The sequence below is a fragment of the Patagioenas fasciata genome, chromosome 16 (assembly GCF_037038585.1).
Source record: "Patagioenas fasciata isolate bPatFas1 chromosome 16, bPatFas1.hap1, whole genome shotgun sequence".
NCBI lineage: Eukaryota > Metazoa > Chordata > Aves > Columbiformes > Columbidae > Patagioenas > Patagioenas fasciata.
The window spans coordinates 6,674,719-6,699,755 of NC_092535.1; the positions used below are offsets into that span (position 1 = coordinate 6,674,719).

The following is a 25,037-nucleotide window of genomic DNA, read 5'->3' on the forward strand; positions in this document are numbered from 1 at the left end:
AGGGGGGAGGGCAGCCCCAGACCCGGTGCTGTCACCCCCCCCCATCCCCAGGGATGTGCAGCCTCCTGGCAGCGCTGCAAAAGGGGGTGGTTTAATTTCTAATAAACCCCCCCAAAGATAAGGGAATAGCTGCCAACACAGCGGGTTGGGGGGGATGAGCCACAGGGATGGTTTGGGATGGGGAAAGGCAAAGGCAGTGACACCCCCGGTGTGGGGGGTGGGGATTTTGGGGAGCAGGGACCCCACAAGGTTGCATGGGGGGCACAGGATGGCAACCCCCGGGATGTCAGCCCATTCCTACGTGCACGATGGAGGAGAAAAAAATATGTATGTTAAAAAAAATAGCCGAAGACCCCCCCGCAAAACCTCAAAACAAAAACCCCACAGCCAAATAAACCCACAAAAACCACCGAGACAAAACTGTAGCAGCAATTTCCCATTTTATTGAAACGGATTGATTTTTGCAAGTGTGTCTAAGCTAAACCCCATCACGAGCTCTGCGATCGCAGGCACGCGGCCCCGGAACCGGAGAGCAACTAGAAAATAAGGTCATTATTTACCTGAACTACATGGACAGAGAATCAGTACAACACAGCGTGTTCTCCCCCGAATCCCGGGTACTCCAACCTCCTCCACCTCCCCCAAATATTAAACACATCTTCAATACAAACACAGGTTTATAATAATTAATATAAAGTCAGTATAATATAGAATATTCCCAGCAAAAAAAATAATCAACAATCCTCAAACACTGTCCTCTTTTTTTTTTCTCGTTTGTTTGCTTGTTGATTTTTGTAGACAGGTTTAAAGCACGTTGAAAAATAAATATATATGAAAGCATACACACAGCACTCTCACTACGCAGAACCGAAAAGAAAGGCAGAAATTCGAAACACAATATGGAATCTAAAAAATAAAAAGAACCATTAAGTATGGCTTTCTTAGGAGTTGCACATGTCACAGAATGAGCTAAAATAAGGTTACCTTTCAGAATATTGCAAAAAATTCCAGTTTTTTGCATGATTTTCATGGAGTTTCTTTCCTAACGGGCCATGTGCAAAACGGGGATTGTGGGGGTGGGGGCGCCCGGGGGCTCAGCCCGCGAGCCGAGTCCCGTCAGGACCCCAAAGCCCCAACCCCAACGCGGCTTCGCTTTGGAACAGCGGAGTGTTGGAAGGCATGGGCGGAGAGAAGGAACGGAGCGCTAGCGAATGTACGAAATACAAGCCTTCTGGAGCCCGAAACACCGATTACTTGATTAAAAAGGGAAAAGAACGGTCACTTTGCAAACCCTCATCGCACACGTCCCCCTCTCGCCTCCCCACAAAGTCACCGCGAGGCTTCAGCGTGACTTTAAACTATACAAAAACGGGTGGTTTATGATTTTTAAATGACACTTTTTAGCACTAAATTGCCGGAAGGCCACGCCAGCACCTCGTTTGTGACAATATTCTCTAATTCCACCCCAGCCGCCCCGTGTCCTCGGGGACAGGGACAGGTCGATGCCACCGTGCCCCGTTCTGCGCGGGACAGCCGCGCTCTTTTTGTACCCCTGGCACACTTTCGGCTTTAAAACCATGAGGATAATGGAGAAATCCAGGGAGGGACATTTACAAGTAGATACAAAGACTTAAAAAAAACCCTCATCACAAGTTATTGAGACCGAGTGTATGAATTTTTCACCTAGAAGGGAGTTATTTTTTTTGGAAACTAAATCTGTATATATATACACGCACATATATATATATATATATATATATTTAGAAAAAATTAAAAAAAGGGAACCTCAGTGAAATATACAAAGCCCTGAAGGGAAATACAAAGACAAGACACTAGAGGCTACTCGAGCTACTGCAGGACAGGAGGGGCTGGGTTGCCGGTTTGGTTGTATCTCCACAAGTTTGCATAGGCAGCAGGGCCGGGAGGAGCCCCGGAGGTCGTGGGAGGTTTTATAAAGTTTCAGCACTAAAAAAAAAGCCCAAATTCGTTTTTTTCCGAACCCGAGCGCCTGCCGGAGCACAAGTGTAAAGACCAATTCCCGCATCTCAAATCCGCACATCTCCACCAAAACAAAGCACTTAGAATACACGGCGGGTGTTAGAAGGATTTTATTTGGTATATATAGTGTCTGTTAGTAATATAGAAGCATGTGCTGATTATAACGGTAACATTATAACGGCTTTTACGTGGATTTTCTGGTTTTCTCTCCTTTTTTTGAGTTATTTTTTTGCATCCTCAGCTCAAAGAGCTTTCAAGCGGCCCCGAGAGCCTCCTGCCCGCCCTTCGGGAGAAAGGAAAGAAACAAAAACCACCAAAATCTTCCCAAAGGAATTGCCAAGTAAAGCTGAACACCCCCAGAACTCCGGTTATAAAAGCGAAGTCACCCCCGGGTGGGAGGAAGAGGAGGGCTGAGCCCATCGCCTGCTCCTCCTCGCACGGGGACGACAGCAGCGCCGGACAGACGGGCGAGACGGAATGTCACCGAACACGGGGGCTCTGGAACCGTTTGCCTTTTAAATCTTTCCTTTTTAAATAGATTTTTACATAGAAAAAGCAAAGCTACAGGTTATCTTTTAAGTACTGTATGTATTTGTCTACACGTAACAGGCGAGGCTGCAAGTTCAGGACCTCAGACACCCCCTGCCCCCTTCCATATTTACAGGATAAATGACAATAAATAGCAGGAAAAGTGGGGGTAACAAAACAGCGACCTCGCTCCGGGACCCCCCACCCGCTACGAGTGCTGGAAAAAAGAATATACAAAGGTCCAATCGTAGAATACCAAAGTTTATGTCTTTTTAAATACAGTAGGAGGGCTTTATAAGATGCTAAAATGCAAGATCAGATTTATATTCTTTTTTTTACAGTTTATTCGAAGTGTTTCTACATGACCCTCCTGCTCTGCTCTTTCAGTACTTAGAGAAGAGGGTTCTCTGTTCTCACTGGCTGGAAGCGCCAAGTCCACCTCACTTTCCCATCCCAGGACCGGCAGCGGACGGTGCCCACGTGGCCTCGTGGAGCCAAAGCGAAGATTTTAGGGAAAAACACCCCACGTTTCTGATACCTGCGATGAGGCACCCAGAGACGGCAGCGAACGTCTGCAACGAACCCAACGCCACAAACCCAGGATGCGCCTTCAATCGGGGAACTACAACCGGCTAAAGAACTGGGGCTGTCACCGCACTCTGCCGAACCCCGGCACCCAGTGGCTTAAATCCTCAAAGATTATTTGCTTTTCTGGGGTTTATTGTACAATATATTTCCTTATTTCCTTTGCTGGGTGGAAGGATGTTTTTTTGTTACAGACCAGCACCCCGGCAAGGATGAAAAATAGCACCTTTAGTCATCTGGCTTTCTGGTGACGGGGTGTCTTTTGTGGCTGGTTTCAAGGCACCATCACCACAGACAGACATGGTATAAAATTGCTCCATGGCAAGGGAAGAGTGAGGTCTTCACTGTTTTTTTGTTATTATTTAAAAAAGCACCAGAAGCAAAGAGGTGAAGGGGAAAAGAAGCTGCTTTTCAGGAACAAGACACGTCCAACGCGCTTTGTTGCTGTTGGCATTTCGGGGGAGCTGGACGAAGGCAACAGTGGCCGATACGGAGGAGAATCCAGCTACCCGGAGCAGCCCCCCAGTCTCTCAGGAGACGCTGGGAGAGAAACCTGGTTCTTTCTTACAAATAAGGTCTATTCGAAAACTTACATGGAACCAGTGCAGCCGAAGCGGAAGGTTTCTGTCATGAATCAAGCAGGTGTTACGCCTAACGGTCATAAATGATGATTTTTAGCTTGGCACGGAGGCCAAGGTGCCAGGGGACGCCCTGGTGCCACCAACACCGGTGACATTCTCCCCAGGGGGGATCTCCTCACCTCGGCTTCTCGCGTTGCCCAGTTCATCCTGCAAATGCTAAATGCCTTGTTTTTCCTACGGTTTGCATATATTTACGAAAAAGGCAGCTGAGCAAAGGGAGAAAAGTGAAGATATTTGTGGAGAGTGACAGGCAGAGAACGACCCGTGTCCTTTATAGCTAAGGTGCTGTTGGAAGCACCAACGCGCGTTTCGGCGACCGCGGAGAACCAAGGCTGGAAGACAGGACGCGGGTAAGACGCCAGTAGTTCCAAGAGAGGTCATGAATGCTCTTTTTTGATGGCGATTCCTTTTGGAAGCTAAGAATCTAAGAAAAGAATTCGTAAGGCTGTAATCTGACTTGCCTTTTGATCTATTTGGCTCCATAAAAAATAATAAAAACTCTCTTTAAATAGCTTTGCAAAAGGTCTGTATGGTCAGGGGAAGCCCTCCAACACACCCATTGATTTGCTTTCACAACGATAGCCTGGAATTCCACTGCTGCTGGGATTTTAGCACACGGACAAGGTGCTAAAAAAACAAACCAAACCAAAACCAAACACCACCAAAAGCACCTGCTCCAGACACAAAGATCTCCCCGGTGTTCGGTTCAGGGCGGGAAGGGAACGAGGGCTCATGTGTCACCCAACCCTCGCACCTGTGAAAGCTCCAGCGCAGTGGGTGCAGCCCGGCCGGAGCGGCGGCCACGCTCGGGGACACTTGGGAGGGGACAAGGGAGGGTGAAGTCAGTCGTGCCAACGCTGCTGAGACGAGATCCGAGTGGAACAGAGAAGGACTTGTTCAGAAAACACAAGAGTTATTTCGCACACATGGACGACAACAAGGCTACTTAGCTTTTCCAACATATTCCTTCCTCCCCCGCCCTCCCTCCCCCTACAAACAACAGAGCGAAACAAAAAAAAACCCAAACCAAAACAAATCCCTAAGAAATCCAGGTAAAATCCTTGTCGTTCTCCCCAGAGTTGTCCTGCTCCTGCGGGGAGTCGACGTCTTTGTCATCATCCAAAATCACATCATCCTGCGACATTCCCACGTCGTCCTTCCACTTGATGTCGTCGTCATCTCCCATCTCCTCGTCTCCTTCCACCTTGATGTCGTCCGGGTCTTCCATGTAGGGCCCCTCCCCGGGGTAGCACTCATCCGGAGAACCGTCCCCGCCGTTGTGCTCCAGGTGCCCGGCGATGCCGCGGCCGGAGCAGTCGGCGCAGACCCCGTGGCGCCGCGAGCCGTGCTTGATCCCCACACTGGCCGCCGACATGAACACGCGGTTGCACACTTTGCAGACGTACTTTTTGTCTTTGCTGTGGACCTGGAAAAGGAGAATGACCAGAGAAGTTAACGCCGGGTGGGAGGATGCGGAGCTGCAGGGAAGGACGTGCTGCCCTGTCCTTCTGCAAAGGCGAAGCCGCCGCAGCCCACGAGCGCAGTCCGAGATCATTGCGGGCTTATATTGCTGAATTTAAACCCACTGAGATTAATTCAACCCTCTAACAGTGTCATACAATGAAAAATCTCTTTGAGACTGCCTAGGGATGAACTAGGAGTTTCGAGAGGAACTTTGATCACTTCATTGTTTTCCTCCCTTCTTTTTGTTTTTCTGGGGTGCAATAGTTGCATTACAGCACCATCTTAAATAGGAAACAAGCCCCACGACCTCAAAGCACCAGTTCTCTGCAGACCAGAGCAGAAGAACCCACAATAGCAGTGGTGTTAACGACATGTTAGTTCAGGGTTCTCCCTCCTCATCCCACTGCTGCCAAGAGCCAAAAGACCAGGAGCACCACTAACGCATCCTGTACCTCCGAAAAATGCAGCCAAATGTACTTCTAACCTGATTTCTGACTAGTTTGGTGGCTGAAAAATGGTCTGTCACAAACGTTTCTGTTCCATAAATCATGCTGAATTCTGTGTCTGGGAATAACAGGCAGACAGAGCCCTTGTGCTCACAGAATAAGTGTAAGTGGGAAAATGCTCAGCAGGGAACCAGAAATCACGTTAAGATTCAAACTTCGCCACACAATGAGCAAAATTACACACTCTGAGAAGCACAAAAACACCCAGCTGAAGGAGAAATCCGTCGCTGGATACTTGTGCCATGTGTGGAAGGCAAGGAGCTTGTTCTGAACATTCACCTGCTCCTCTCCCAAGGGAAACGTCAACCAGCGTGGCAAGAAATGAATCCCAGCGTGAGCAGCCTCATCAGGTACTTTCATTTATATTAATATAGAATATTTTAAAAATATGAAATATAGATATTCTTTTTATTTATATGTAGAATAGTCCAGTTGGAAGGGACCTCCAACAAGCATCTACTCCAACTACTTCGGGGCTGACCTGCAGCTCGCCCTGGCCAGCGCCCTGTCACCAGCAGGGGATGCTTTGGGAAACGGTGTAGAAGCAGATCCAGCTCTGTTCAGCGGTTTGGGGTTGTCCTGAACGAGCTGTTTCGCACGGAACAGCGTTGCCCCTGCCCCAGCCTTTCCTGAACTCATTTACTCTTTTCATGCTCACAATGGCCTGTAGGAAAGGTTTTGCTGGTTAAACATGCCTTTTAATCTAAATGGGCTACCTGGCACAGCCGGTTCCCAGCATGGCATCACCTGCACTCGTAGCCAGGTTCTCCGTCCCCTGCGCTCCTGCTGCTCCCAACACCCACCCGAGGGGCTGGAGGTCTCTGGGATGAGGACAAATTGACCCATCTGAGCCCTTGGGACCGCAGGACAGCGGCTCAGGCCGCGCTCAAAGTGCCGCCAGCTCCTCTGATGTGCTGTGGCTCTGAGCTCGTCCCCGCGATGGATCTTCAGCTGCATCCAGCAAAGTCATTGTGTTTTTTCCTCTTAGACCACATCTAAGCTTTTATAAAAGCAGTTGGACAGGGCTGGTCAGTCATCTAAGGGGATCTACAGGTATCACTCATTTTAACTGTGAGAAGAATGATTTTCAGGCATCAAAAGCTGAGTACGGTTACAGAAGGTGGTCAAAGGTGCAGGGTAAGGGCTGAAAGAGCCACACGGAAAAAGAAATTTTAAAACAGGTACTAAAGCAACGCATAACTGAACTATCTGTTAAAAACCTGAGCATCTGCCTTCCTCTTTCCCAATACCGACACTTTAGTCAGCGTGTTCAAAGTGAACCATGTTACTGGATGGAGCTGAGCAGAAATTCATCTTATTTCCCTTATCGCCCGATTAGTAAAGTATTAAACACAGACATGGCAGTTGGCCCTCAGTATCTGAAAAAACAAACCAAAAAACAAACCCTTTTCGTAGCTTAGTTTAAAAAGACACGTCAGATAAATAATCAGACTGGGATTTTTCTGGGGTCTTACAACAGTACCAAAAAATCCCCAAATCCCTGTACTTTTTTCTTTAGCGCATCCATTTCAAGCCACCTCTGAGTCATTTATGGCTCTTTGGAAATTAAAACAAATCAGCATTGGCAGGGTTGCCCTTTTTTTCAGGAACTGATACTAAAAATTTGTAATCCAGCTGCTGTTCTCTAAATTAGCTTAATTCCTGACATTAAAAAAGCCACACAGAGATTCAGACAGACATAAACCCTCTCCTGTGTGTGTGCACAAACAGATTATTTCATATCCTCCAGTAAGATACTCTCTATATTCAAAATTTGATAATATGATATATATTCATATAATAGAAATATGGTAAAAGTTACTTAAATGACTTGAACAAATCAATTCTGAGTCACTCAAACTGTCAACACACTGTGATTTTTCCTTTAGTATCTCACTGCATTAGAGCCTCACAGCTGCCAGCCCCAGTGCTTGAAAATATTCGAGTTTTCTTTACAAGCTTAATTTGAGGGGTAACAGGACTCGCTGGCGTGCATTACTGAAATGATTACGTACGAACTATTTGCTCTCCCACAATGTCACCTCCACACCAAGATCCGAGGAACCACTTTGCGGTGGCAAATTAATTCTGCCGTGAACAGAAAAATCCAAGTCTGGCTCAGAATGTTGTTTCTCAAGACGCTGTGAAAAGCCAGTGGCCCCAGGCAGCATCCTCGGGCTTGAGCATCCGTCCTCAACAAGCTGTAACGTTATTTTTGATAACTCAGCATCCCCAGACCAGAGGAGCTTTGTCCTGAATTCTTGCTAAGCAACTTATTCTGAAACTTTCTGCACGGAGTCATTCAAGCTAATAACAACAAACTCCTTTTCCACCCCGCAGCACCGGCCGACCCCTTACCAAGGTGTGTCGCTTCATGTGCTCCCGGCGGGTGAACTTCTTCCCGCAGATCTCGCAGGGATACGGCCGCTCTCCTGTGTGCGACCGCATGTGTCTCTTGAGGATGCACTGGTGCATGGCCGAGAAACTGCAGTACGGGCACTTGAACTTCTTCCTGATGACCGTGAACTCGTTAACTGCAAGAGAGCAGGGAAAACATGCCGGTTACTCTTGGAACGCCTCAAAACCGTTGGTCTTCTCGTTTACTATGTCGTTGTTAAGTGAGTTCACCGAGAGACGACACTCTCACCTCTTAACCACCTGCAATATTTTTGTTAAATCCTTATACTATATTATTGCACTTCTATTCTTAAAGTGAGTAACTTCAAGTAACTTCATCAGAGAAGCTTTTGAACAAGCCAGTACACAAACATTTCACGAGTCTGTAACACATTTCCTGATGCTTGTTAAAGAGCAAAGAGATTAGTTCTGCTATGGTTCTCATTTACTACTATGAAATACGTTAAATATCAATACCTACAATTCTAACACAATTACTCGAGGTAGAAGTAGCTAGCCATGAACAGCAAACCACGAACACGACACCCTGACGGTGCCACGTGCTTTGGTGTTATTCATGGGGCGATGCGAGAACATCATCGCACACCCCAGGGGTATCTCAGTGAAGGTGCAGACTGAGGATTGTCCAGAGGAACAGGACGGTCACAACAAACACACTCGACATTATTCAGCTATAAACCTATTATTCGCTATTACTACAGAGTCCAGATGAGGTCAGCAAGATATAAGCTGATGAAGGGGGGTGAAGAGGGGCCGTGTCACCCTCCTGCTCCAGCCCACGGCCACGTTCAGCACCAAAAACCACAAACACGCTCCAGGTGCAGGTCCCAAGGAGCGGGACAATCTGCTCAGCAAGTTGGGTTTAACCACCCGGCTCCGGAAGAAAACTGACACGGGACCCTGACAGCAACCAGACCCTGCGATTAGAGACGACAATGCCACAAAATCCCTTATTTCCGACATCGCCAGATTGTACCTGATCCCGTCACTTACTCAGGGTCCAGATGGCTCATTCACTGCCTGATGGCCGAAAGGCCACTCGGAACCCAAGCACAACCCACACGGCCGCTGTCACACAAAAGGCCTCACGATCCCAACACATACGTGTATTTCCTACAACATATTCGTAATGCTTTCTGATTTCAAGGTCCCCCATACTCCCGCTTAAATTGCTTGAGAATCAGATTTGCAGCTCCTAGTACACCTATATTTAAAAATAGTCACAGGACATTTTTTGCAGCTACAGTTTTATTGAAAACTATTTTCTCACCAAACTTAGTTCTTGTATCTACAAAAGTGAACGCCTGAAAAATAACAACATTGTTAGGAAAATAACCGTATTGCAGAGTTAACATTGTCACAGGACTGTCAGATACACGCATCCGCAAGCACATATATTTAATGAGCAACATACCAACGTTGGTATAGGTATAATCTTTTGTCTAAATGACAATATTTTATAGAGCTTATGTATAGCAGCATTAAGGTCCTAAGAAATAATCTTTAACAAGATCATCAAGACCATTAGCACAAGTGATTTTGCTGAAGTTACTTTTGCTGGCATCTTACTCCTCCAGTTCTGACAAATCCCACCGTGCTGCTCCCGAATTTCCCGACGAGACCCAAATTGGCCCCAGCTTTCTCCTTCCCCACTTGCAGAGGAAATTATGAGGCGATTAAACTGACATCTGACAGGTGTGCTACACCGGTTATATACGAATACATTCTCAACTCTGACTACACCCTGCTCAACAAACAGCAGGAGCTGAGCCACGCAGGGAAACTCCGGCTTCCCCAATGTGTTTTATTTTCTCTCCCTGAGATGCAACAATATTAAAAGGAAGAACTTTCCCGAAGAACGGTGAAGGTGGTTTGTAGAAGTCGCTTTGGTCTCCTCAGCTGTCTCTCTCGCACGTTCGGAACACAACTCCACAACACTAAGCTCAAGCTGCTGCCGAGTGGCGCTGCGCACAGCGCAGCTGGAAACCACTACACTTAATTGCACTGCTCTCCTTTAACAGTTACTACAGTCTGGTTTTGCATGTAAACATACAGCAAGAGCACGGAAATACTTAATATCTTAAATAAATGAATTTCATTTAATAAAATAGGAATTATAGTAAGATTTCTACCCCCCAGTAACAACCACTACTGATTTTGTACGTGCACCCGAGGTTGCAATTAGATCTGCTATGTAGCTCCTCCTCTCCTCAGTCTCAACAACACACGTTCAGTCTGGCTAACTTAATTACATTATAGAAAACAAATGGTGCAGAAAAACGTACAGAATTCCTGGAGACCACAGCCACACTCCAGTATATTTTTTAAAATGTCCTGAAGTACTCCAACTTATCAATAAAATACACAAGCCTTGCGACAACTTTCAAGCCCGAACAACATACCCTGTTGCACACATGAACAAGCAGCATGTTTTTCTCCTTTAAATGCCATAGAAAACCAGACTTTACAAACAGTTTACAAGGCTGAGCAACCCAGTCCCTTCACAGCTCCTAATCTCAAGCTGAAAAACCCTGAAATGCCCAAATTGTGTGATGCACAGGGCACTAGACCAGAATTCACAAGACTGAGTTCTATTATTAATTCTATTGCTAACAGGCTCCAGGAGCTGAGGTACGTTATTTTCCCAGGGAATATGAAGAAAACATCACCATTTCTTTTATAAAGCACTTTGAGATCTACTGATAAAAACACGTTTAAGGCAGTATGAGCACACAGTACGATCACAGCAATAACACAGCCCAAGTGCCCATCAGACAGACGACAAAAGTCACCTTTGCACAAAAATCACACCGTGGCTGCAGTCACACCGTGTCCGAACCAGCACATCACCCGCCTGACCAGCTTTGGGGAGTTACTCTATTATATCACACCCGTGGTACGTTTATTTGCAGCATGAGAACAATGGAACAATTTGCTTTTCCTGGTTTCAAATAAGTGTCTTGTACACTGGTGTGTCCTTGGGATCGTGGTTTTGTCCTGTGCCGTCCCAAAGCTCAAACCCCCCAGGTAACACACCTTCCCGTGGTTAGCCAGGTTTCTCTGCATACCAAAGCCCTTCCCACAGAACAGACACACAAAAGCACACTCGTTTGAGTGCACAGACGTAAGATGCCGCTTTAAGTCTGTCTTGTCTCGGAACAGCTTGGCACAGTTAGGACACCGCATCTTCTTACAGTTGAAGTGGACGGTCTTCTCGTGCTGGTCCATGTTGGACTTGAGGGTGAAGCTGGCAGGGCACTGGGAGCACTGGAAGCGGAGGGGTCCGGGCGCAACGCCGAGGGCAGAGCCGAAGGGGAGCAGCGTGGGGAGCACGTGTGTGTGGACGTGCTCCCCCAAATCCCGCCTGCAGAACCCGCAGCAGGGCGCTCCTGAGCCCAGGAACAGGCCGGCAGCGGCGAGTCCCACGTCTTCGTACCTTGGAAAGCTCGTATCTAAAACAGAAACACAAACACACGTGTACAAATCAGTGTCTTCTGGTATAAAATAAGGATAGTTAAAAAAAATATACTTTTCTCTCTGCTTACCTGAATCAGAGTTATCAAACGGCCAAAGTGCTAAAACTCCATCATAAGTGGCCTGTAAATGAAAAGCACCCATAAGTTAAGGTGTTTAGAGGGACACATCTCACAGCTAGTGCCCAGACTCCCACCGCTGCCCCAGCCCTCGGAGGGACGCTCAGCACCGACCCCACAGCCCCGTCTGCCTTTACAAACCCTCACTTGGAAGAAGCCACGATAAGGTAACCGGGCTGTATTTTGCAAGACTTGGTGTTTAAAGACAGTAACGAACACGTGTAGTTAGGGCCTGGGTAACTACTCAGTTTTCAGTCTCACTAAGCATCGGCAGCTCCTGCTCGGGAAACACTGGATAGAAAATCTCAGCAGACACAACAGAAATGGAAAATTTTCCCCTAGCTCTACACAGCTACGTTTTCTTTCCACATAAAAAACCCCATAGAAAACAAACACCTTCTGCATGGTTCCATTTACGCAATGCTCTCTGGCATTACGGGTCTAAACGATACTTCTATTTTCTGTTTTCCTAAAGCACCCGCAATGTGCCAGCACGGGGCAGATGGCGACTCTGCATGGGGCAGCAGTTCTGCCCTGACCAGCTCGCTCTGCTCTAACGTGGCTGCAAAGGAAAAATCTGCGTTCTCACCTATTTGTTTAACGGGACTAAAGTCTCATTGAAAAATATTAATAAGAAGAAATGCTACAAGAAGTTAAGGTTTTTATGGCAAATTCCTGTGATGCAGAAAGCCAGCCTGCTTCTGTCTGCATTTAGACAGTTACAAGAAACCCAAATGCAGAACAGAAGAGGGCAATGGATAACTGGGCTCTCGGTTCTCTTCACGCCATTACTGTATTCTTGTACACAATGTTTTGCCAACAAAGGGATTTACAATAAAAAGGGCGTGTATATTTAAACAAAACAAAACAGGGTTTTTTCAACACAAGTTTTGTTGAGGTAAGGCAGGAAGGATAAAATTAGGACAGCACCAGCCTTGACCTCAAACTTCTAGTTTTAAAATAATCTATATTTAAGAAAAAAAAAAGGAAGCTAATGGATCAAAGTATAAAGTATTAGAGTCTTTTGAAGCACTCCTAACTGGGGATGATTTGATTAAACAGGTAGCTTTGAATTTAAATCTCTGCACTCCCCCCCATCTTACCTGTGCCAGGGGAGGCCCCTCTCCTCCTGTCCCGGGTTCTGGTGACACATCACCAGCCGGGCGGCTGGCAGGGGGGCTCCGGGTGCCAGGGGGTGCTGACGGCAGCGGGGGGGCCGGGGCGTCCACTCTGCCAGCGCAGTCGCCCCTGGAAGGAGCGGAGTTGGTGCCAGGCCCTGGGGAACACAGGAAAGGAATCTCACCCGGTGCCCGCGCCCCGGGCGGTGCCGCGGCTCCTCGGCTGGCCCTGGAGGGATGCGGCAGGACGCGGATGCCAGGCTTGCTGCTTTTATTTTGATTTATTTCTTTTAAACCAGCCTCCCCACCCAAAAAGCCTCGTTCGTGCATGATGTGTGTAGCGGGTTCTATTGCACGGCACTGCCACTATGGAGCCCACCAGGAGAAAGAGGCACAAATAACCCCAACAATCGTGTTTTGCAAAGACACCTCTTGGAGTAGCACCACCTCAAGCACATACATTTCAATCTTTAAGTAACACACAAACTTTATTCTACTACTAATTTTCTTGAAAATTTATGTCAAAGCTTCAGATCTCGAGATGTGACCGTGGTGTCTTATTCAATGTAGTGCTGCCAGTTCTTGATCTCAAAGTGCTTTACAAAAGATGGGCAAAGTATTCCTTTCATTCTACAGCCAGGCAAGTATGGAAGGTCAAATATTTGTACAAAACTATTAAATTATACCTGACAGTTGGGTACATTCTAAAAATCTACTGTAGTTAAAAAGAACATCATCATCACACCCTCTGGCCTACGCTGTGCAACAGCCACACAGTAAATGATACTCCAGACACCGCGCTGATGATCAATGGCAAATCTACATACAAATACAGACCGTGAAATCAAGCTCAGCGTACATCACGAATTGCTAAATGAACTTTAACAAACACCTTGACTGAATATTGGAATGACATATGGAGCATGTCATTATTCTTTTAAAACAAGCAGGCAAAATCAGAAGCAAATATGGTATAAAAGTAAACAAATTCATATTGAAAGCACCCTATGCCCTAAAGGCTTTTTTATTTCTAACACGAAAGAGTCTGAAACCTTTATGCACATAAAAACACACTCTTCAATGAAGCTACAAACAAGTCAAAGTTTATCCCCCGTCCGAACACAATGCATCGCGGTCTGGGTGACGACAAAGCATTCGAGGGGACCCACGCAAGGGTTACGAGATGCGAACAATCCCAACCCCAACATTTATCAGCTATCGAAGGGGATTCTGCTCTTGTGCCACAGCTGGATGTTTGATTTACCTTCCTCTGCTTTGATCTCAGACCGAAATCTTTCCCAACTTGGTTAAATTCTATTATTCAAGTGTGATAACAATATGTCAGGTTTTCATCCTGGTGGTGCTCATCTGTTGCTGTTATCATTTAACGACACGACAACAAAACAATAAAATCCTGTAAATTCTAGAAAGGAAAGAAATGGGGAAAAACTGAATTCTGCCCCACCATTCACATGTTCCCTTTTTTTCCTAAACATCCCAAACCGATTCAAACTGCCCCGTTTACACTGACACTACACACTGGGACCCAGACAACTTCGAGGCATCAAACAATCGGTATCTAACACCAGTAAAGAGAAGCCAGCAGGGTCTGGCTTGATTAATGGTTTATTAGCACCTCTGCAGAATTACACAGGTTCCCACAAAACTATGCACTTGGTAAAGGAGAAGTGAAGGCTCATGAACGAGCAATGAAACAGAGTAAGGAGACACAGTCACCCAACAGGAGCCACAAAGGTACAACACGAAGTACACAGATAGTTTTTAAAACAATAATTAATATTTATTTGGTTTCAACAACTGCAAGTAACACAAGAGAAACCCACATAAAGGACCCAGAGTTTGTACACAAGGACGCAAACAGCACCTGGATTTACGGTTTGTCCCATTCTGACTGGTACTGCGAGAAAATTTCTGTCCTCCTAAAACTGTATTGAAATGAATTTTAATGAAAAGTATTTTAATTTTTAAATCAGAAATCAAAAGTGCTTTCCTTCGGTCAGCTTTATATACAGAAGATGATGCACCGGTTTAGCAGTATTATATGGATATAGTATTCTCTGACAGAGAAACTACTGTGGAAAACAGAAGGTAAAGGTTATAATATCTCGTTTAAAACTGCATCCATTCTCCCCTAAATCTTGGTTTACCATGTACAAAAATTCCACGCCAAACTGAGCAGCCTTAACTCCCTCTTGGCGAGGTTGAGCACTGTGTAAAATGTGTTCCTCAAACATCCAGCGCGAGTATGAATTATTGGCTCCAGTGAACCACCAACTAAAAATAACGTATTAGCGGGTTTGCCCCAAAGAAAAGGGCTCTGTGTACCATGTAATCACTTGGCCAGAACCTTCAGAGGAATTGCTTCTATAAACAGTTCCAGTTGCAACAGGGTAAACAGGAAAAGCCAAACTTAGACTTATAAAAGAGTATGCAATGTACTGTTTGAAAACGTGGAAGAATCGCCCCAAAATCTGAAAATTTAATGATTTTTTTTTTTTTTTAAAGAGAAAACAAGGCTGTAAACTAACCAACTCATTCTCTAATGAACATTAAAATTCTCGTTCTCTTGATTACACTTGGCAAAACCAGCTAAGGACATTCAACTAAAGCCTTTGAGACTTTTGTAGATGTGGTGTAACCGTACAGAACATCGGTACCAAAGTTCAGTATCACCAGTGAAATAAAACACACGTTGTTAACCCAGGGAGCTCAATCCAACAGCATCGCTGAGCTGGAAATGAGCAAAGAACAACCCGCTTTTACAGACAAATCACGAAAACGTGAAGATAAGGGAAACTGACCCTCTTATATTTATTGTCTTATCTGAAAAACGTCCCCAACACCCAGCTACACAGGTTCAATAGTTAATGGGACCCAAGACGACCTCAGTGTTACCCATGAATAACTGACACGTATTTTTTTCTGCAAAACCTGCATGTTCTTTAGGCTTCCGACAAGCATGTGAACGTCACTCTTGATCATACACCATGAACGTCCTAAATCCTCAGAGCCCTTGAGCTGCAGGTTAACTGGTGACTGTGTTGCCCAGATGGCAAAATATATACATTTTCCCTTCTGATTTTAATTTAGTTTGAAGCAGTTAACTTTAAAAATGCTGCAGTAACATCCCAGTGATAGAGCACCCACCACACACATCCCTGGCTTCGCCTTCCACCGGTGGAATGTGAAGTCATTTCACAATTCATACGATCACTACAATATCCAGTGAATTAGGAGAAAAGAACTTGGGGTAAAATGTAAACCTTGAGGTATCCTCTATTAACTTTCACAACAGCACAAACTACATGGAAGAAAAATGAAAACTTATAATGTGTGCAGTAACTCTGAGAGTAATATCCCCTTCAGAAATGGCTCATCAGAATTTTAAACATTTATAATATACTGTTGGGATCTGCCAACCTCCATTAAGGCTTTTCCTCCAGAAGAGAAAAATAAACGTGAACGTGGCTCCTAGAGTCAGTTACTGTGGTGCTTTGGAAGAGAGAACGAACAGGAGCCATTGAGAGCCCTTAGCAGTAGAGACACACTTCACACTTCAATCTCAACAGAGATTGATCACTTCAAATTATGGAAATTATGGTTTCCTTTACAGTTCGGACAGATTAAAACTGTGCTGTTTTGGTCTTTTTAAAACATAAAAACCTCGCTCGCTGTGCTGCTGCCTGCTCCCCCCACCTTTTTATTTTAATATAACCCAGGACTTAAAATGACTCAACATCCTCAAATTGTGTTTGAAGAGAAATGTGAAAAACACCTACAAAGCTCGCACCAGCATAGACCGTGCTTTTAGATCTCCAGAATCTTCTTACCACTTGCTTTACTGTTGTTTCATACGCTGAAAATCCTTGTCAAACTTGTGTCCTATTGTATTCAGTAATCACCACTTAAAAGCAAGCCAGTCTTCTATCAGAACATTTTTCAAGTGATTAAAATAAATTAATACCTGTGAATCTGAGTTAGATGAAATAAAAATATGTCCCTTAACTCCTGATTCTGTAAAACTCCCCTTCGCAGGCCACAGCCACATCCCGTCCTGGCGCGGGAGCCGCAGGGCGGGCCAGCAGTCGCCTCCTCCTCTGACACAATTTGCTTCCATAAGGATGAGATAACTGAAGCTCAGCTGAATTAAATATGCAAGTGACAGTGAGGGGACTGGAAATCGGGGACCTCAAATCCAGGCTGGAAATACCTCCTGAGTCATCACACCCCTTGATGATCTATCACTGACCCCCTTTTTACATCTATCAAGCTTTATCTTAAATCCAGTTGGTCCTCTGCCTACACCACGCCTGTTCCCGAACTCCACTTCTCAGCTGGTCAGGCAATCTCTAATTTCTAGCCCAATTTTATGACTGCCTTATATGCATTTGTCTTTACGCCAAGTGGTCCTTCAGCATTTAACCAAAATCTAATATCCTCCACCCAAGAGAAGGAAGATGGATGGAGAGCAGCCCTGTCATTGCTCCAGTTTGTCGTGACAGATGGTGACACCGCTGACATCCCATCGCAAGGTGCATAAATCCCCCCGGCAGCCGTGGCTGGATCCCAGCTCCCGCCCGTCCCGTTCTTCGTGCACTGAGAATCAAACTATTTTACAACTGCAATGAACAAAATACAAAAGTACGCTGAAAAATAAGCTGCCCACACATAATGGTACATATCAGCCACCTCCGACAGATCACCAGGAGGAAAACACTCGTTTCCATGAGCGAGTATAGCAAACCAATCAATAGCTGCTCATTACTTAGCGAGAGCTCTGAAAGTAAACAGCGAGGGGTCAAGATCACGCGATCTACAAAATCACAAGCGTTCCTGCAGACATAGGAGCAACAGTCAAACCTCCTTTCAACACCCGGCAATTATGAATTCAAAACCTTTGCAGTTCCTTCTTCTGCCATAAGGACTCAAATACTTTGTGTGTTGTTTGTAAGTACCATTTTGCAAACAAGTAAAAGAGAAATCTGAGGAGAAGTGCTACACACACTGAATACTTCTTTTCATGGCTTCAGCAGTTAGTGATGAAGTTGGATCGATACCAGACAAAGGTTTCTGTGTTTTATGGGAAGCAGGATTAAGCAGGACTTAAAACTGGGTATAAACATATTGGTGACAAAAAACAAGCAAGGGACCTGTATTTTCTTCTCACTACAGATTTCACTTAAAGTACCAGTAAACAAAGAATATATAAAAAACACAAACTTACGGGAGAGAGAGTGCGTGCCTTTGGGTAAGTACTCAAACAGCAGAGAACTATCCTCTCCCAGCATGTCGGCTTTCAGCGACAGCAAACTGTTCTTACTCATGAGCGCGGCGCGCAGGTTGGCGACGGCGGCCGCCTGCAGCGCGTCCTCCTTGTCAGGGGTGTGGGGCTGTGGGCCGTAGCCGTCCCCTCCCGCCGGCCCGTCCTCCGCAACGCTGAAGGGCTCTGGCCGCTCCGCTCTGCTGTCCACACCGCCGGGCTCTGTCACCGCCACGTCAGCACCTGCGCGAGCAGAGACACTGTTAGAGACGCCAATGGACCCATCCCTGCGATGCGGCGCACGGACCGTGCGTGTCTGGCTAATACGGTGTGTGGTTTAACCCTAGAGGGCAATACAACCACACAGCCGCTCACTCACCTCCTCCCCCCCACCCCAATAGGGGAGAGAGTCGAAAGGGATAAACTTGGATTGAGATAAACACAGTTTAATAAAATAACAAAATACTAATACGCTAGTAGTAAATATATATATAAATAGAAATAAAAGATATTCAGGGCAATTCTTCGCCAACTCTGTCCATCCAGACTGAGCTGCCAGTCCCAGGAAACCACACCCAGTCCCAAATAGAGAAAAAAGGCAAACAGCAGAATGGCTCAGAGGCCTCTGCAAAGCGACAAATAGCCAAACTAATCATCCTGAACCAAAACTCCACCAGCTCTGTGTGGAGAAAAAATATCACCCAAGAGCAAGAATGCCCCAGAGAGACAGAGCAGGAGATCTGGGAAGGTCCCGACTCTCCTTAAATGTGAAGCATGGCGCTAATGGGCTGGAACACTCCTATTGCTCAGTGTGGGTGTCAGTCAAGCTCTGTCCATCCATTCCCCTTCCTGCTGCCTCACACCTGTGGGCAGAGCTCAGAGTGACCTCGGCTCTCGGACCAGAGCAATTAAAAACATTCACTCTGTGCTGGGGTGTTATCTCTTGTTCTCAAACTAAGTCCAAATAATGACTCTGCTAGCTGTGAAAAGGTTTCTAATTGCATGAAGAAAATTAACTCATCTTCAGTCAAACCAGCACACATGGGTCTGAATAACTGAGAACTTGCCACTGCCTATTGTGGCCTTATTGTCACTTTTCACAAGAGTGTCATTTCTTGCCCCCATTTTCCAGAAGTCCGTGGATGGACGTGGCCGTTCGGAGGCTCAGCAGAGAGCAAACCCACCCAGCTGGGGCTGTTCTGCGGCCCGTGCCCCCCGCACCCTGCCCTTCTGCCCCCGACCCATCCAGACCTCAGTGCCCCATGGAGAGAGAGACGTGCACAGCCTCCCCCACAACCAACAACCAGATAAAACTTCATTTATTTAAAGATTTCAGGATAGTCCGCTAGTACTGACGCTACTTTCAAACATTTAAGTGCTGATTTTTTCCTCATTTTAGTCTGGTAGTCCAAATTCTTCCATTTCTTCCCCATACTGAAGGTTTTGAAAAATCCAGTAATAAACAGCCTATAACAGCAGACTGATAATTAGTATAAATTCCTTGGTGTCATTTGTTTGAATAATAGAGAAATCACTGGCTCTCAGTGTATATCACAGGATACGTTTTATACAGAAGTGATACAGTTGAAAAAACAAACACAAGCCACCACAGCCACCTCACAACAGAAACAGCAGAAAAACGCAACAGACTATTAACAAAACTACCAGTCAACCCAAACGAAAATGAAAAAGCTGTAATAAGGTTAATTCACCCCTGTCAAAACACTGTTTATTTTTATGGTTTTGAGAGGTGTAGTTAAAGAGTCTCTCTGTTTGAACTCCGACTCTCTTAGAGTCTTCAGTAATTTGTGTAATTTTACGCAAAGGAAAGTGACTCTTACACATCTCTCTACTCATCATCTGCAAAGAGACCTGTTACTCCATTTCTAAGGCGCCTTAAACTGATGGCAATTACTGAGTCCAGAAAAGAGCTGATCTGCCCAAACCCCAACCGGGGACCTGGCAAATGGGGTTAAAGCTTCTCCACAAACAGCCACCTTCGCAGCGTTTGTACTATCGAGATGTAGAAGGGGAAAATCCAAAGAGAAGACATTGATAGTGAGCAATCAGACAGAAAAAGAGGCTATTTTGCAGTTCCTGAACATTTTATTGCCTCCTGGTTCAAAATATGTCTAAAAATACTTAATGCAAGAGGCAGGTGATGCTAACGAGGACCCTGGTACAGCGCTTACCTCTGTAACCTGGCAAACAGCTCAAGGAAGAGCATTCATTTATCTCATTTCACAGCTGGTAAGTGCCAGAGAAAGACGTGGTGACTCCTCTGAGGTGTCCGGCCGGCGGAGCTGGGGTCACATCTCCCAGCCCAGAGCGCATAATGGTCCTTACCAGGTTCAGACCACTTTACTTAGGACTGTACCGCCGGCACCTCTTGCCACTAACTTTTCCCACTTCCTTTAAAAAACAAAAAGCCTCAAAGCAAACAATGAAGAAAAAAACCATGATTAGCAGAGTAACTCCTACAGCCCGAGGTGCAGGGAACACCCAGGGCTGGGGCTGCAAACAGCAGCAGCAACGACGGGAACTATCAGAGCTGATCTCTTTGAGAATCAAACCTTTTTCCCTCCTCTGCCTATGTTTTACTTATATAATATCATCAGTTTTATTAAAGCTTAGCCAAGCAGGAGAATTCAACTGCTTTGAATTTTTACATATCTTCCTTCTGTCACTATTAACAGTTATATATGTTTTTCTAGATGGTAACAAAGCTGTCTTTAAAAACAAACATTTCACCATAATTACAAGAGTTTACAAAACAGCAGCTGTTTCAAAAGGTGGCAAAGAAAGTAGAAATTCTCATCCATTAAACCAGTGACATAACAGACGGCTTTATCAAACCAAACCACGATAAGGCTGCTCCCCTGCCCCTCAGTGCCGTGCCGGCACATCACGGCAAATCAAACACCTTGTGCCAGAAAGGCTGTTTGTCCACAAAACGGCGTTGCCAAATAGCCGGGCAGGCAGTAAATCACCTTCTGTTTTCCTTTTTCAGAGTCAATTACAGATGCTGATTGACAGTTGCCAGAATCCGCCGCTGCCTGCTGCACATCCCCGCTAATTGCCAAAACACACGCAGATTAATTGTAACCGCAACAAGACATTAAACGTTCCTCAAAAGCCAAGATTAGAGACAGACAGTGAAATACAGGCTTTAGAGCTTCCAGTATTTATAGCTGATGTAACCTAATCAAACACACATTAAGGCAAAATAAATATCCACTTAGTCACAGAAGTACCAAAATACTCTCACTACAGCAAAACCCAAAACCGGACAAAGTTCCTCTTCAGGGCGCCTCCAAAACCACTTCTCTCTTTTCTCTGGAAAACAGCTTCTTTTAACGCGATCCAGCCAAAGAATTATATGAATCAAAAGCATCCGTCACTGCCCAGTAATCTAAACTGTTTACTACAGCGCTTCAACAGTGTGTAAACCAGGCTTAGGAAACGAGCTGCTGTTTGCAGCTCCGTCCACCCCTCCACGGCTCATTTTTCACACCGGCCCCGGGACAGCGAGTTAAACATGGGATTAATGCTGCCCCACAACACTGAGCTCATTAGGCTCTTTAGCAAATAATTATTTTGCAGTTATTCTCTTACACCAGCCTACTTTCCGAAACACAGAAGCTTTAGAAAAGCTTTATTAGTTTGTTGACTTGGATTAATAATTCTTTTTTATTGTTATTTTTTATTTTCAAATGAAACAAAGGGCCTATTTTTCACAGTTTTGGCCAACGGTATCTCCAAGTGTCTCCAAAACGGTTCTGGTGCGTGGGGTTATTCTGTTCCAAACATTTGTCTTTGCTGACTTCATGTTGTTTCTGGCACCGTGACCTTCCAGCAGATCATTCCTCGCCCTCCTGTGTCACTTTTAGTGTGGTGGCAAATGTCATTGTTTTTGTTTACAACAGGACAGGCAGAAAAGCAGAGATCTCAACAGTAGCACCTTCTCCCACCCCCAAAATACTCATTCCTGCCCCCGCCCCTGCTGATCCCCCAGTTGCACCAGGACTACACAGAGTTGTGAGCTGAACTTGAGACAGGAACTACTATTATGTTAAAAATAAATCTGGTTTATTAAAATAAAAGTTATTTTTAAACCCCCATCAGTTCCCCAATCCGGTTCACTACTCAGTTGCACAGATGTTTCACCGGAACAACTGCAGGAGAGCGTGGGGGTGCAATTCGGCACCACGGGAAAGTGGAAGCCACCTCAACAAAGTTTTTCCTTTCAAGGACACCACCAAATTATGACCCAAAATGAACCCAGCTGGAGAAAACTTGGTGAAGACAAAGACTCAATTTTCTGAGGCTCTTCTACCTATTTGTGTCAAGTCTCTCTACAGATCTGCACGACAATAGATTTCATCTAACGTTTCAGGGATGATGTTTCTTGTATAAGTTTAGGAAGATTTGGCTTGATCTTCTTATGTGCAAAAGGCATAATTAATTTTTAAACTCACAGTGGGGAAAAAGTGCTTTCATTTTGTAGTGTTTTTTTCTGGTGGAAAAAATCGCAATCTTTGACCAGCTACTAAAAATACCCGTGAAGTTTGTGTTTCCTTGCCCACAGAAAGCCTTCACAAGCAATTCCCACCTTTATTATTTGTTAAGCAAAAGCCAGTGCTCTCACATACCATAATATTTACACAGAGAGTCAATGCCATGAGCTGTATTGGTTTTGATTAACCCTATTTTACAAACATAGTAGTATACACGTGGATATAATAAATGTGCGTAGCATGCAGAATAAGCTCTGATTTCATAACTCAGGAAACTATCATGCAAACATAGATATCTAACCACGACATATATGATAATGAAAAGCTGCCTGTATGTCAAGGACTGCAAGATATTTTAAATGAATCCTTATGGAATCAAGAACGTGTCTCCTCCAGGCTGCACTTTCCCCCTCCTCTGTCCCAGTCCCACCAGAATGTGCTTTTCAAGCCTCCAGCCACAGGATGTTCATCACAGATCTATTACTGACAGAACTGTTCTCCTCGGTACCTCTAGAACAGCATTTCTAAAATAAACCAGGCTTGTTCTCCTCCAATACAACCTGGTTTTACATGAATATTTCTGCAGTGGTGTTCTAAAAGCATAAATATATGGCCACTTTTGTTTGCTCCAAAACAGTAATCGATGTACAAATACCAACTGGAAAATTCCCTCTGTTGTTGCACGTTATCTGGGGAAAAAAAAAAAAAATCAATTTTGATCCTTTTCCTGTAATATTTGTTTTTCTACTACCGAATCAAATTCTGCAGATATTTTTCCATGGCGTGTCAGCAAAAGGAGCTCCTGGCCCCAAAACCCGGCTGCTTGTTCCTGCCCTCACCTGTTCATGAGGTGACAGAGTAAACCTGGCCAAGCGGATCCACCCAAACAACAAAACACCAAAGCCAAAGAAGGGGGAAACAGTTACACTGGATGAGTTAACTATTTATGAAACTATTGTAAATCAGAATAATAAAGTGGTCCTTGCAGGAGCAAGAATGACTGGCCAGTGTAGAAATACCTTAAGTCACTATTTTTCCCCCAAATATACAGAGTAAATCCAAACAGACTATCGCTTTAAAAATATTAAGGTTGCCTGTAAGCTTAACCTCTTTTTCTAAGTCTGATAGCTCTGGCAGTAAAAGGACTGAGGTTGTTCTCTGCTGCACATCTGCACATGAAGAGACACGAACATGAAGGGACAGAAATAAACCACTCCAGCATCACATGAAATAAGAACACTGGTACTTGTGACAGGACAGGACGCCGAGTGATAACCTTTGAAAATCCCCAAGAACAATATTTAGCTTTCAAAAAAAATGTCTGTAAGAAACATAGAAAAAAATTATCTGAGAACAATACAGCAAAGTTAGGGTTTGCATTTGATTCCTAGACACCAGGTCTAAAGAATGAATTCCTCCTGTGTTTTCATGAAAAGGGACGCTTCAAACTGGAAAGTGAAAGTCCTGATTGGTGACGATTGCAAAGTAGAATTTTTTTTTAATGTTAAAAGTTGTAAAACCTTCTCAATTTTTCACTTGTCATTTTGGTACAGAAACAAAAAGGGGAAAAGAAAATCGAAAATGGGAGGTGTGCGTAAAGGTGAGTGTGGTGTAACCTGGGCACAGGGAGCAGATAAAATAGCGAGCAGGGCACTGAGGAAGGGAAGTGCCTCTGATTTCTGGGGTTAAAGCAGATTAACAGAGTCAGGGCTGGTACCACAGGGAGGAGGAAGAGGAGGCGGCGGCTTTGGGAACGTGGAATGTGGGGTGGGGAGGAAACAGCCCGAGCGGAGCTAAAGCTGGGTCAGGGTGGGACCGTTTCACAGCCCGGGGGAGCCAGGGACTGTGTCTGGGGCTGAAGCAATGATCTGAGTCTCCACACTTGAAAACAGCCCAACCTAACCTTTAATAGCAGGAACTCCAAAGAGCTATTCCTGCAAAGGCTGTACCCTAATATTTTTGTCAGCCTGTAACTGTGGTGATACGGAGAACATGAATTATTTACTGAGTGCTCTTCCCTGCGTCCCTCTGAAGCCATGTGAAATACAAGCTCCCAACACAACCCAACTCGGCTCTGTGCTCCACCAGTGGCTCTGGGATCATAATTTGCTCCCCAAAAACTGAGGCAGAAGAGTTGGCAGGAAAAGGCTGATGGCACCGGCTGCCTTCAGATGTCACGCCAAATTGGTCGCAGGCACTGAACTCCAATGGTATCATTGGAAAGTGATGAGCTTGAACAGCTCCTCGCCACAAGGGAGGAAACTTGGGCACAATTAAAGGTTTTGATGGGGAAATATTAAAGGAACTTGGAAGTCTGCAAAGCCAGAAGGACCCAGTGAAGTCCCGTCTGCCTCTCCCATGCAGGTCACCAGTCTGGGCTCTTCAGAG

General features: G+C 45.2%; 1 protein-coding gene across 13 annotated transcripts in view; it reads right to left on the reverse strand.

The window, feature by feature from the left end:
- Positions 1-421: 421 nt before the first annotated feature.
- ZBTB46 (zinc finger and BTB domain containing 46) overlaps positions 422-25,037 on the reverse strand; it is a 45,920-nt gene continuing 21,304 nt past the window's right edge. For 12 of the 13 annotated variants that reach the window (XM_065849492.2, XM_065849497.2, XM_065849498.2 and 9 more), the window contains 6 exons: positions 18,097-18,375; positions 12,837-13,009; positions 11,686-11,737; positions 11,335-11,592; positions 8,081-8,256; positions 422-5,178 (listed from right to left, as the gene is read on the reverse strand). In XM_065849492.2, the coding sequence (XP_065705564.1) occupies positions 4,792-5,178; positions 8,081-8,256; positions 11,335-11,592; positions 11,686-11,737; positions 12,837-13,009; positions 18,097-18,375 (1,325 nt within the window). In that variant the 3' untranslated portion in view covers positions 422-4,791. The remainder of the gene's footprint in view (positions 5,179-8,080; positions 8,257-11,334; positions 11,593-11,685; positions 11,738-12,836; positions 13,010-18,096; positions 18,376-25,037) is intronic. The other variant, XM_071815722.1, reaches the window with a different exon arrangement.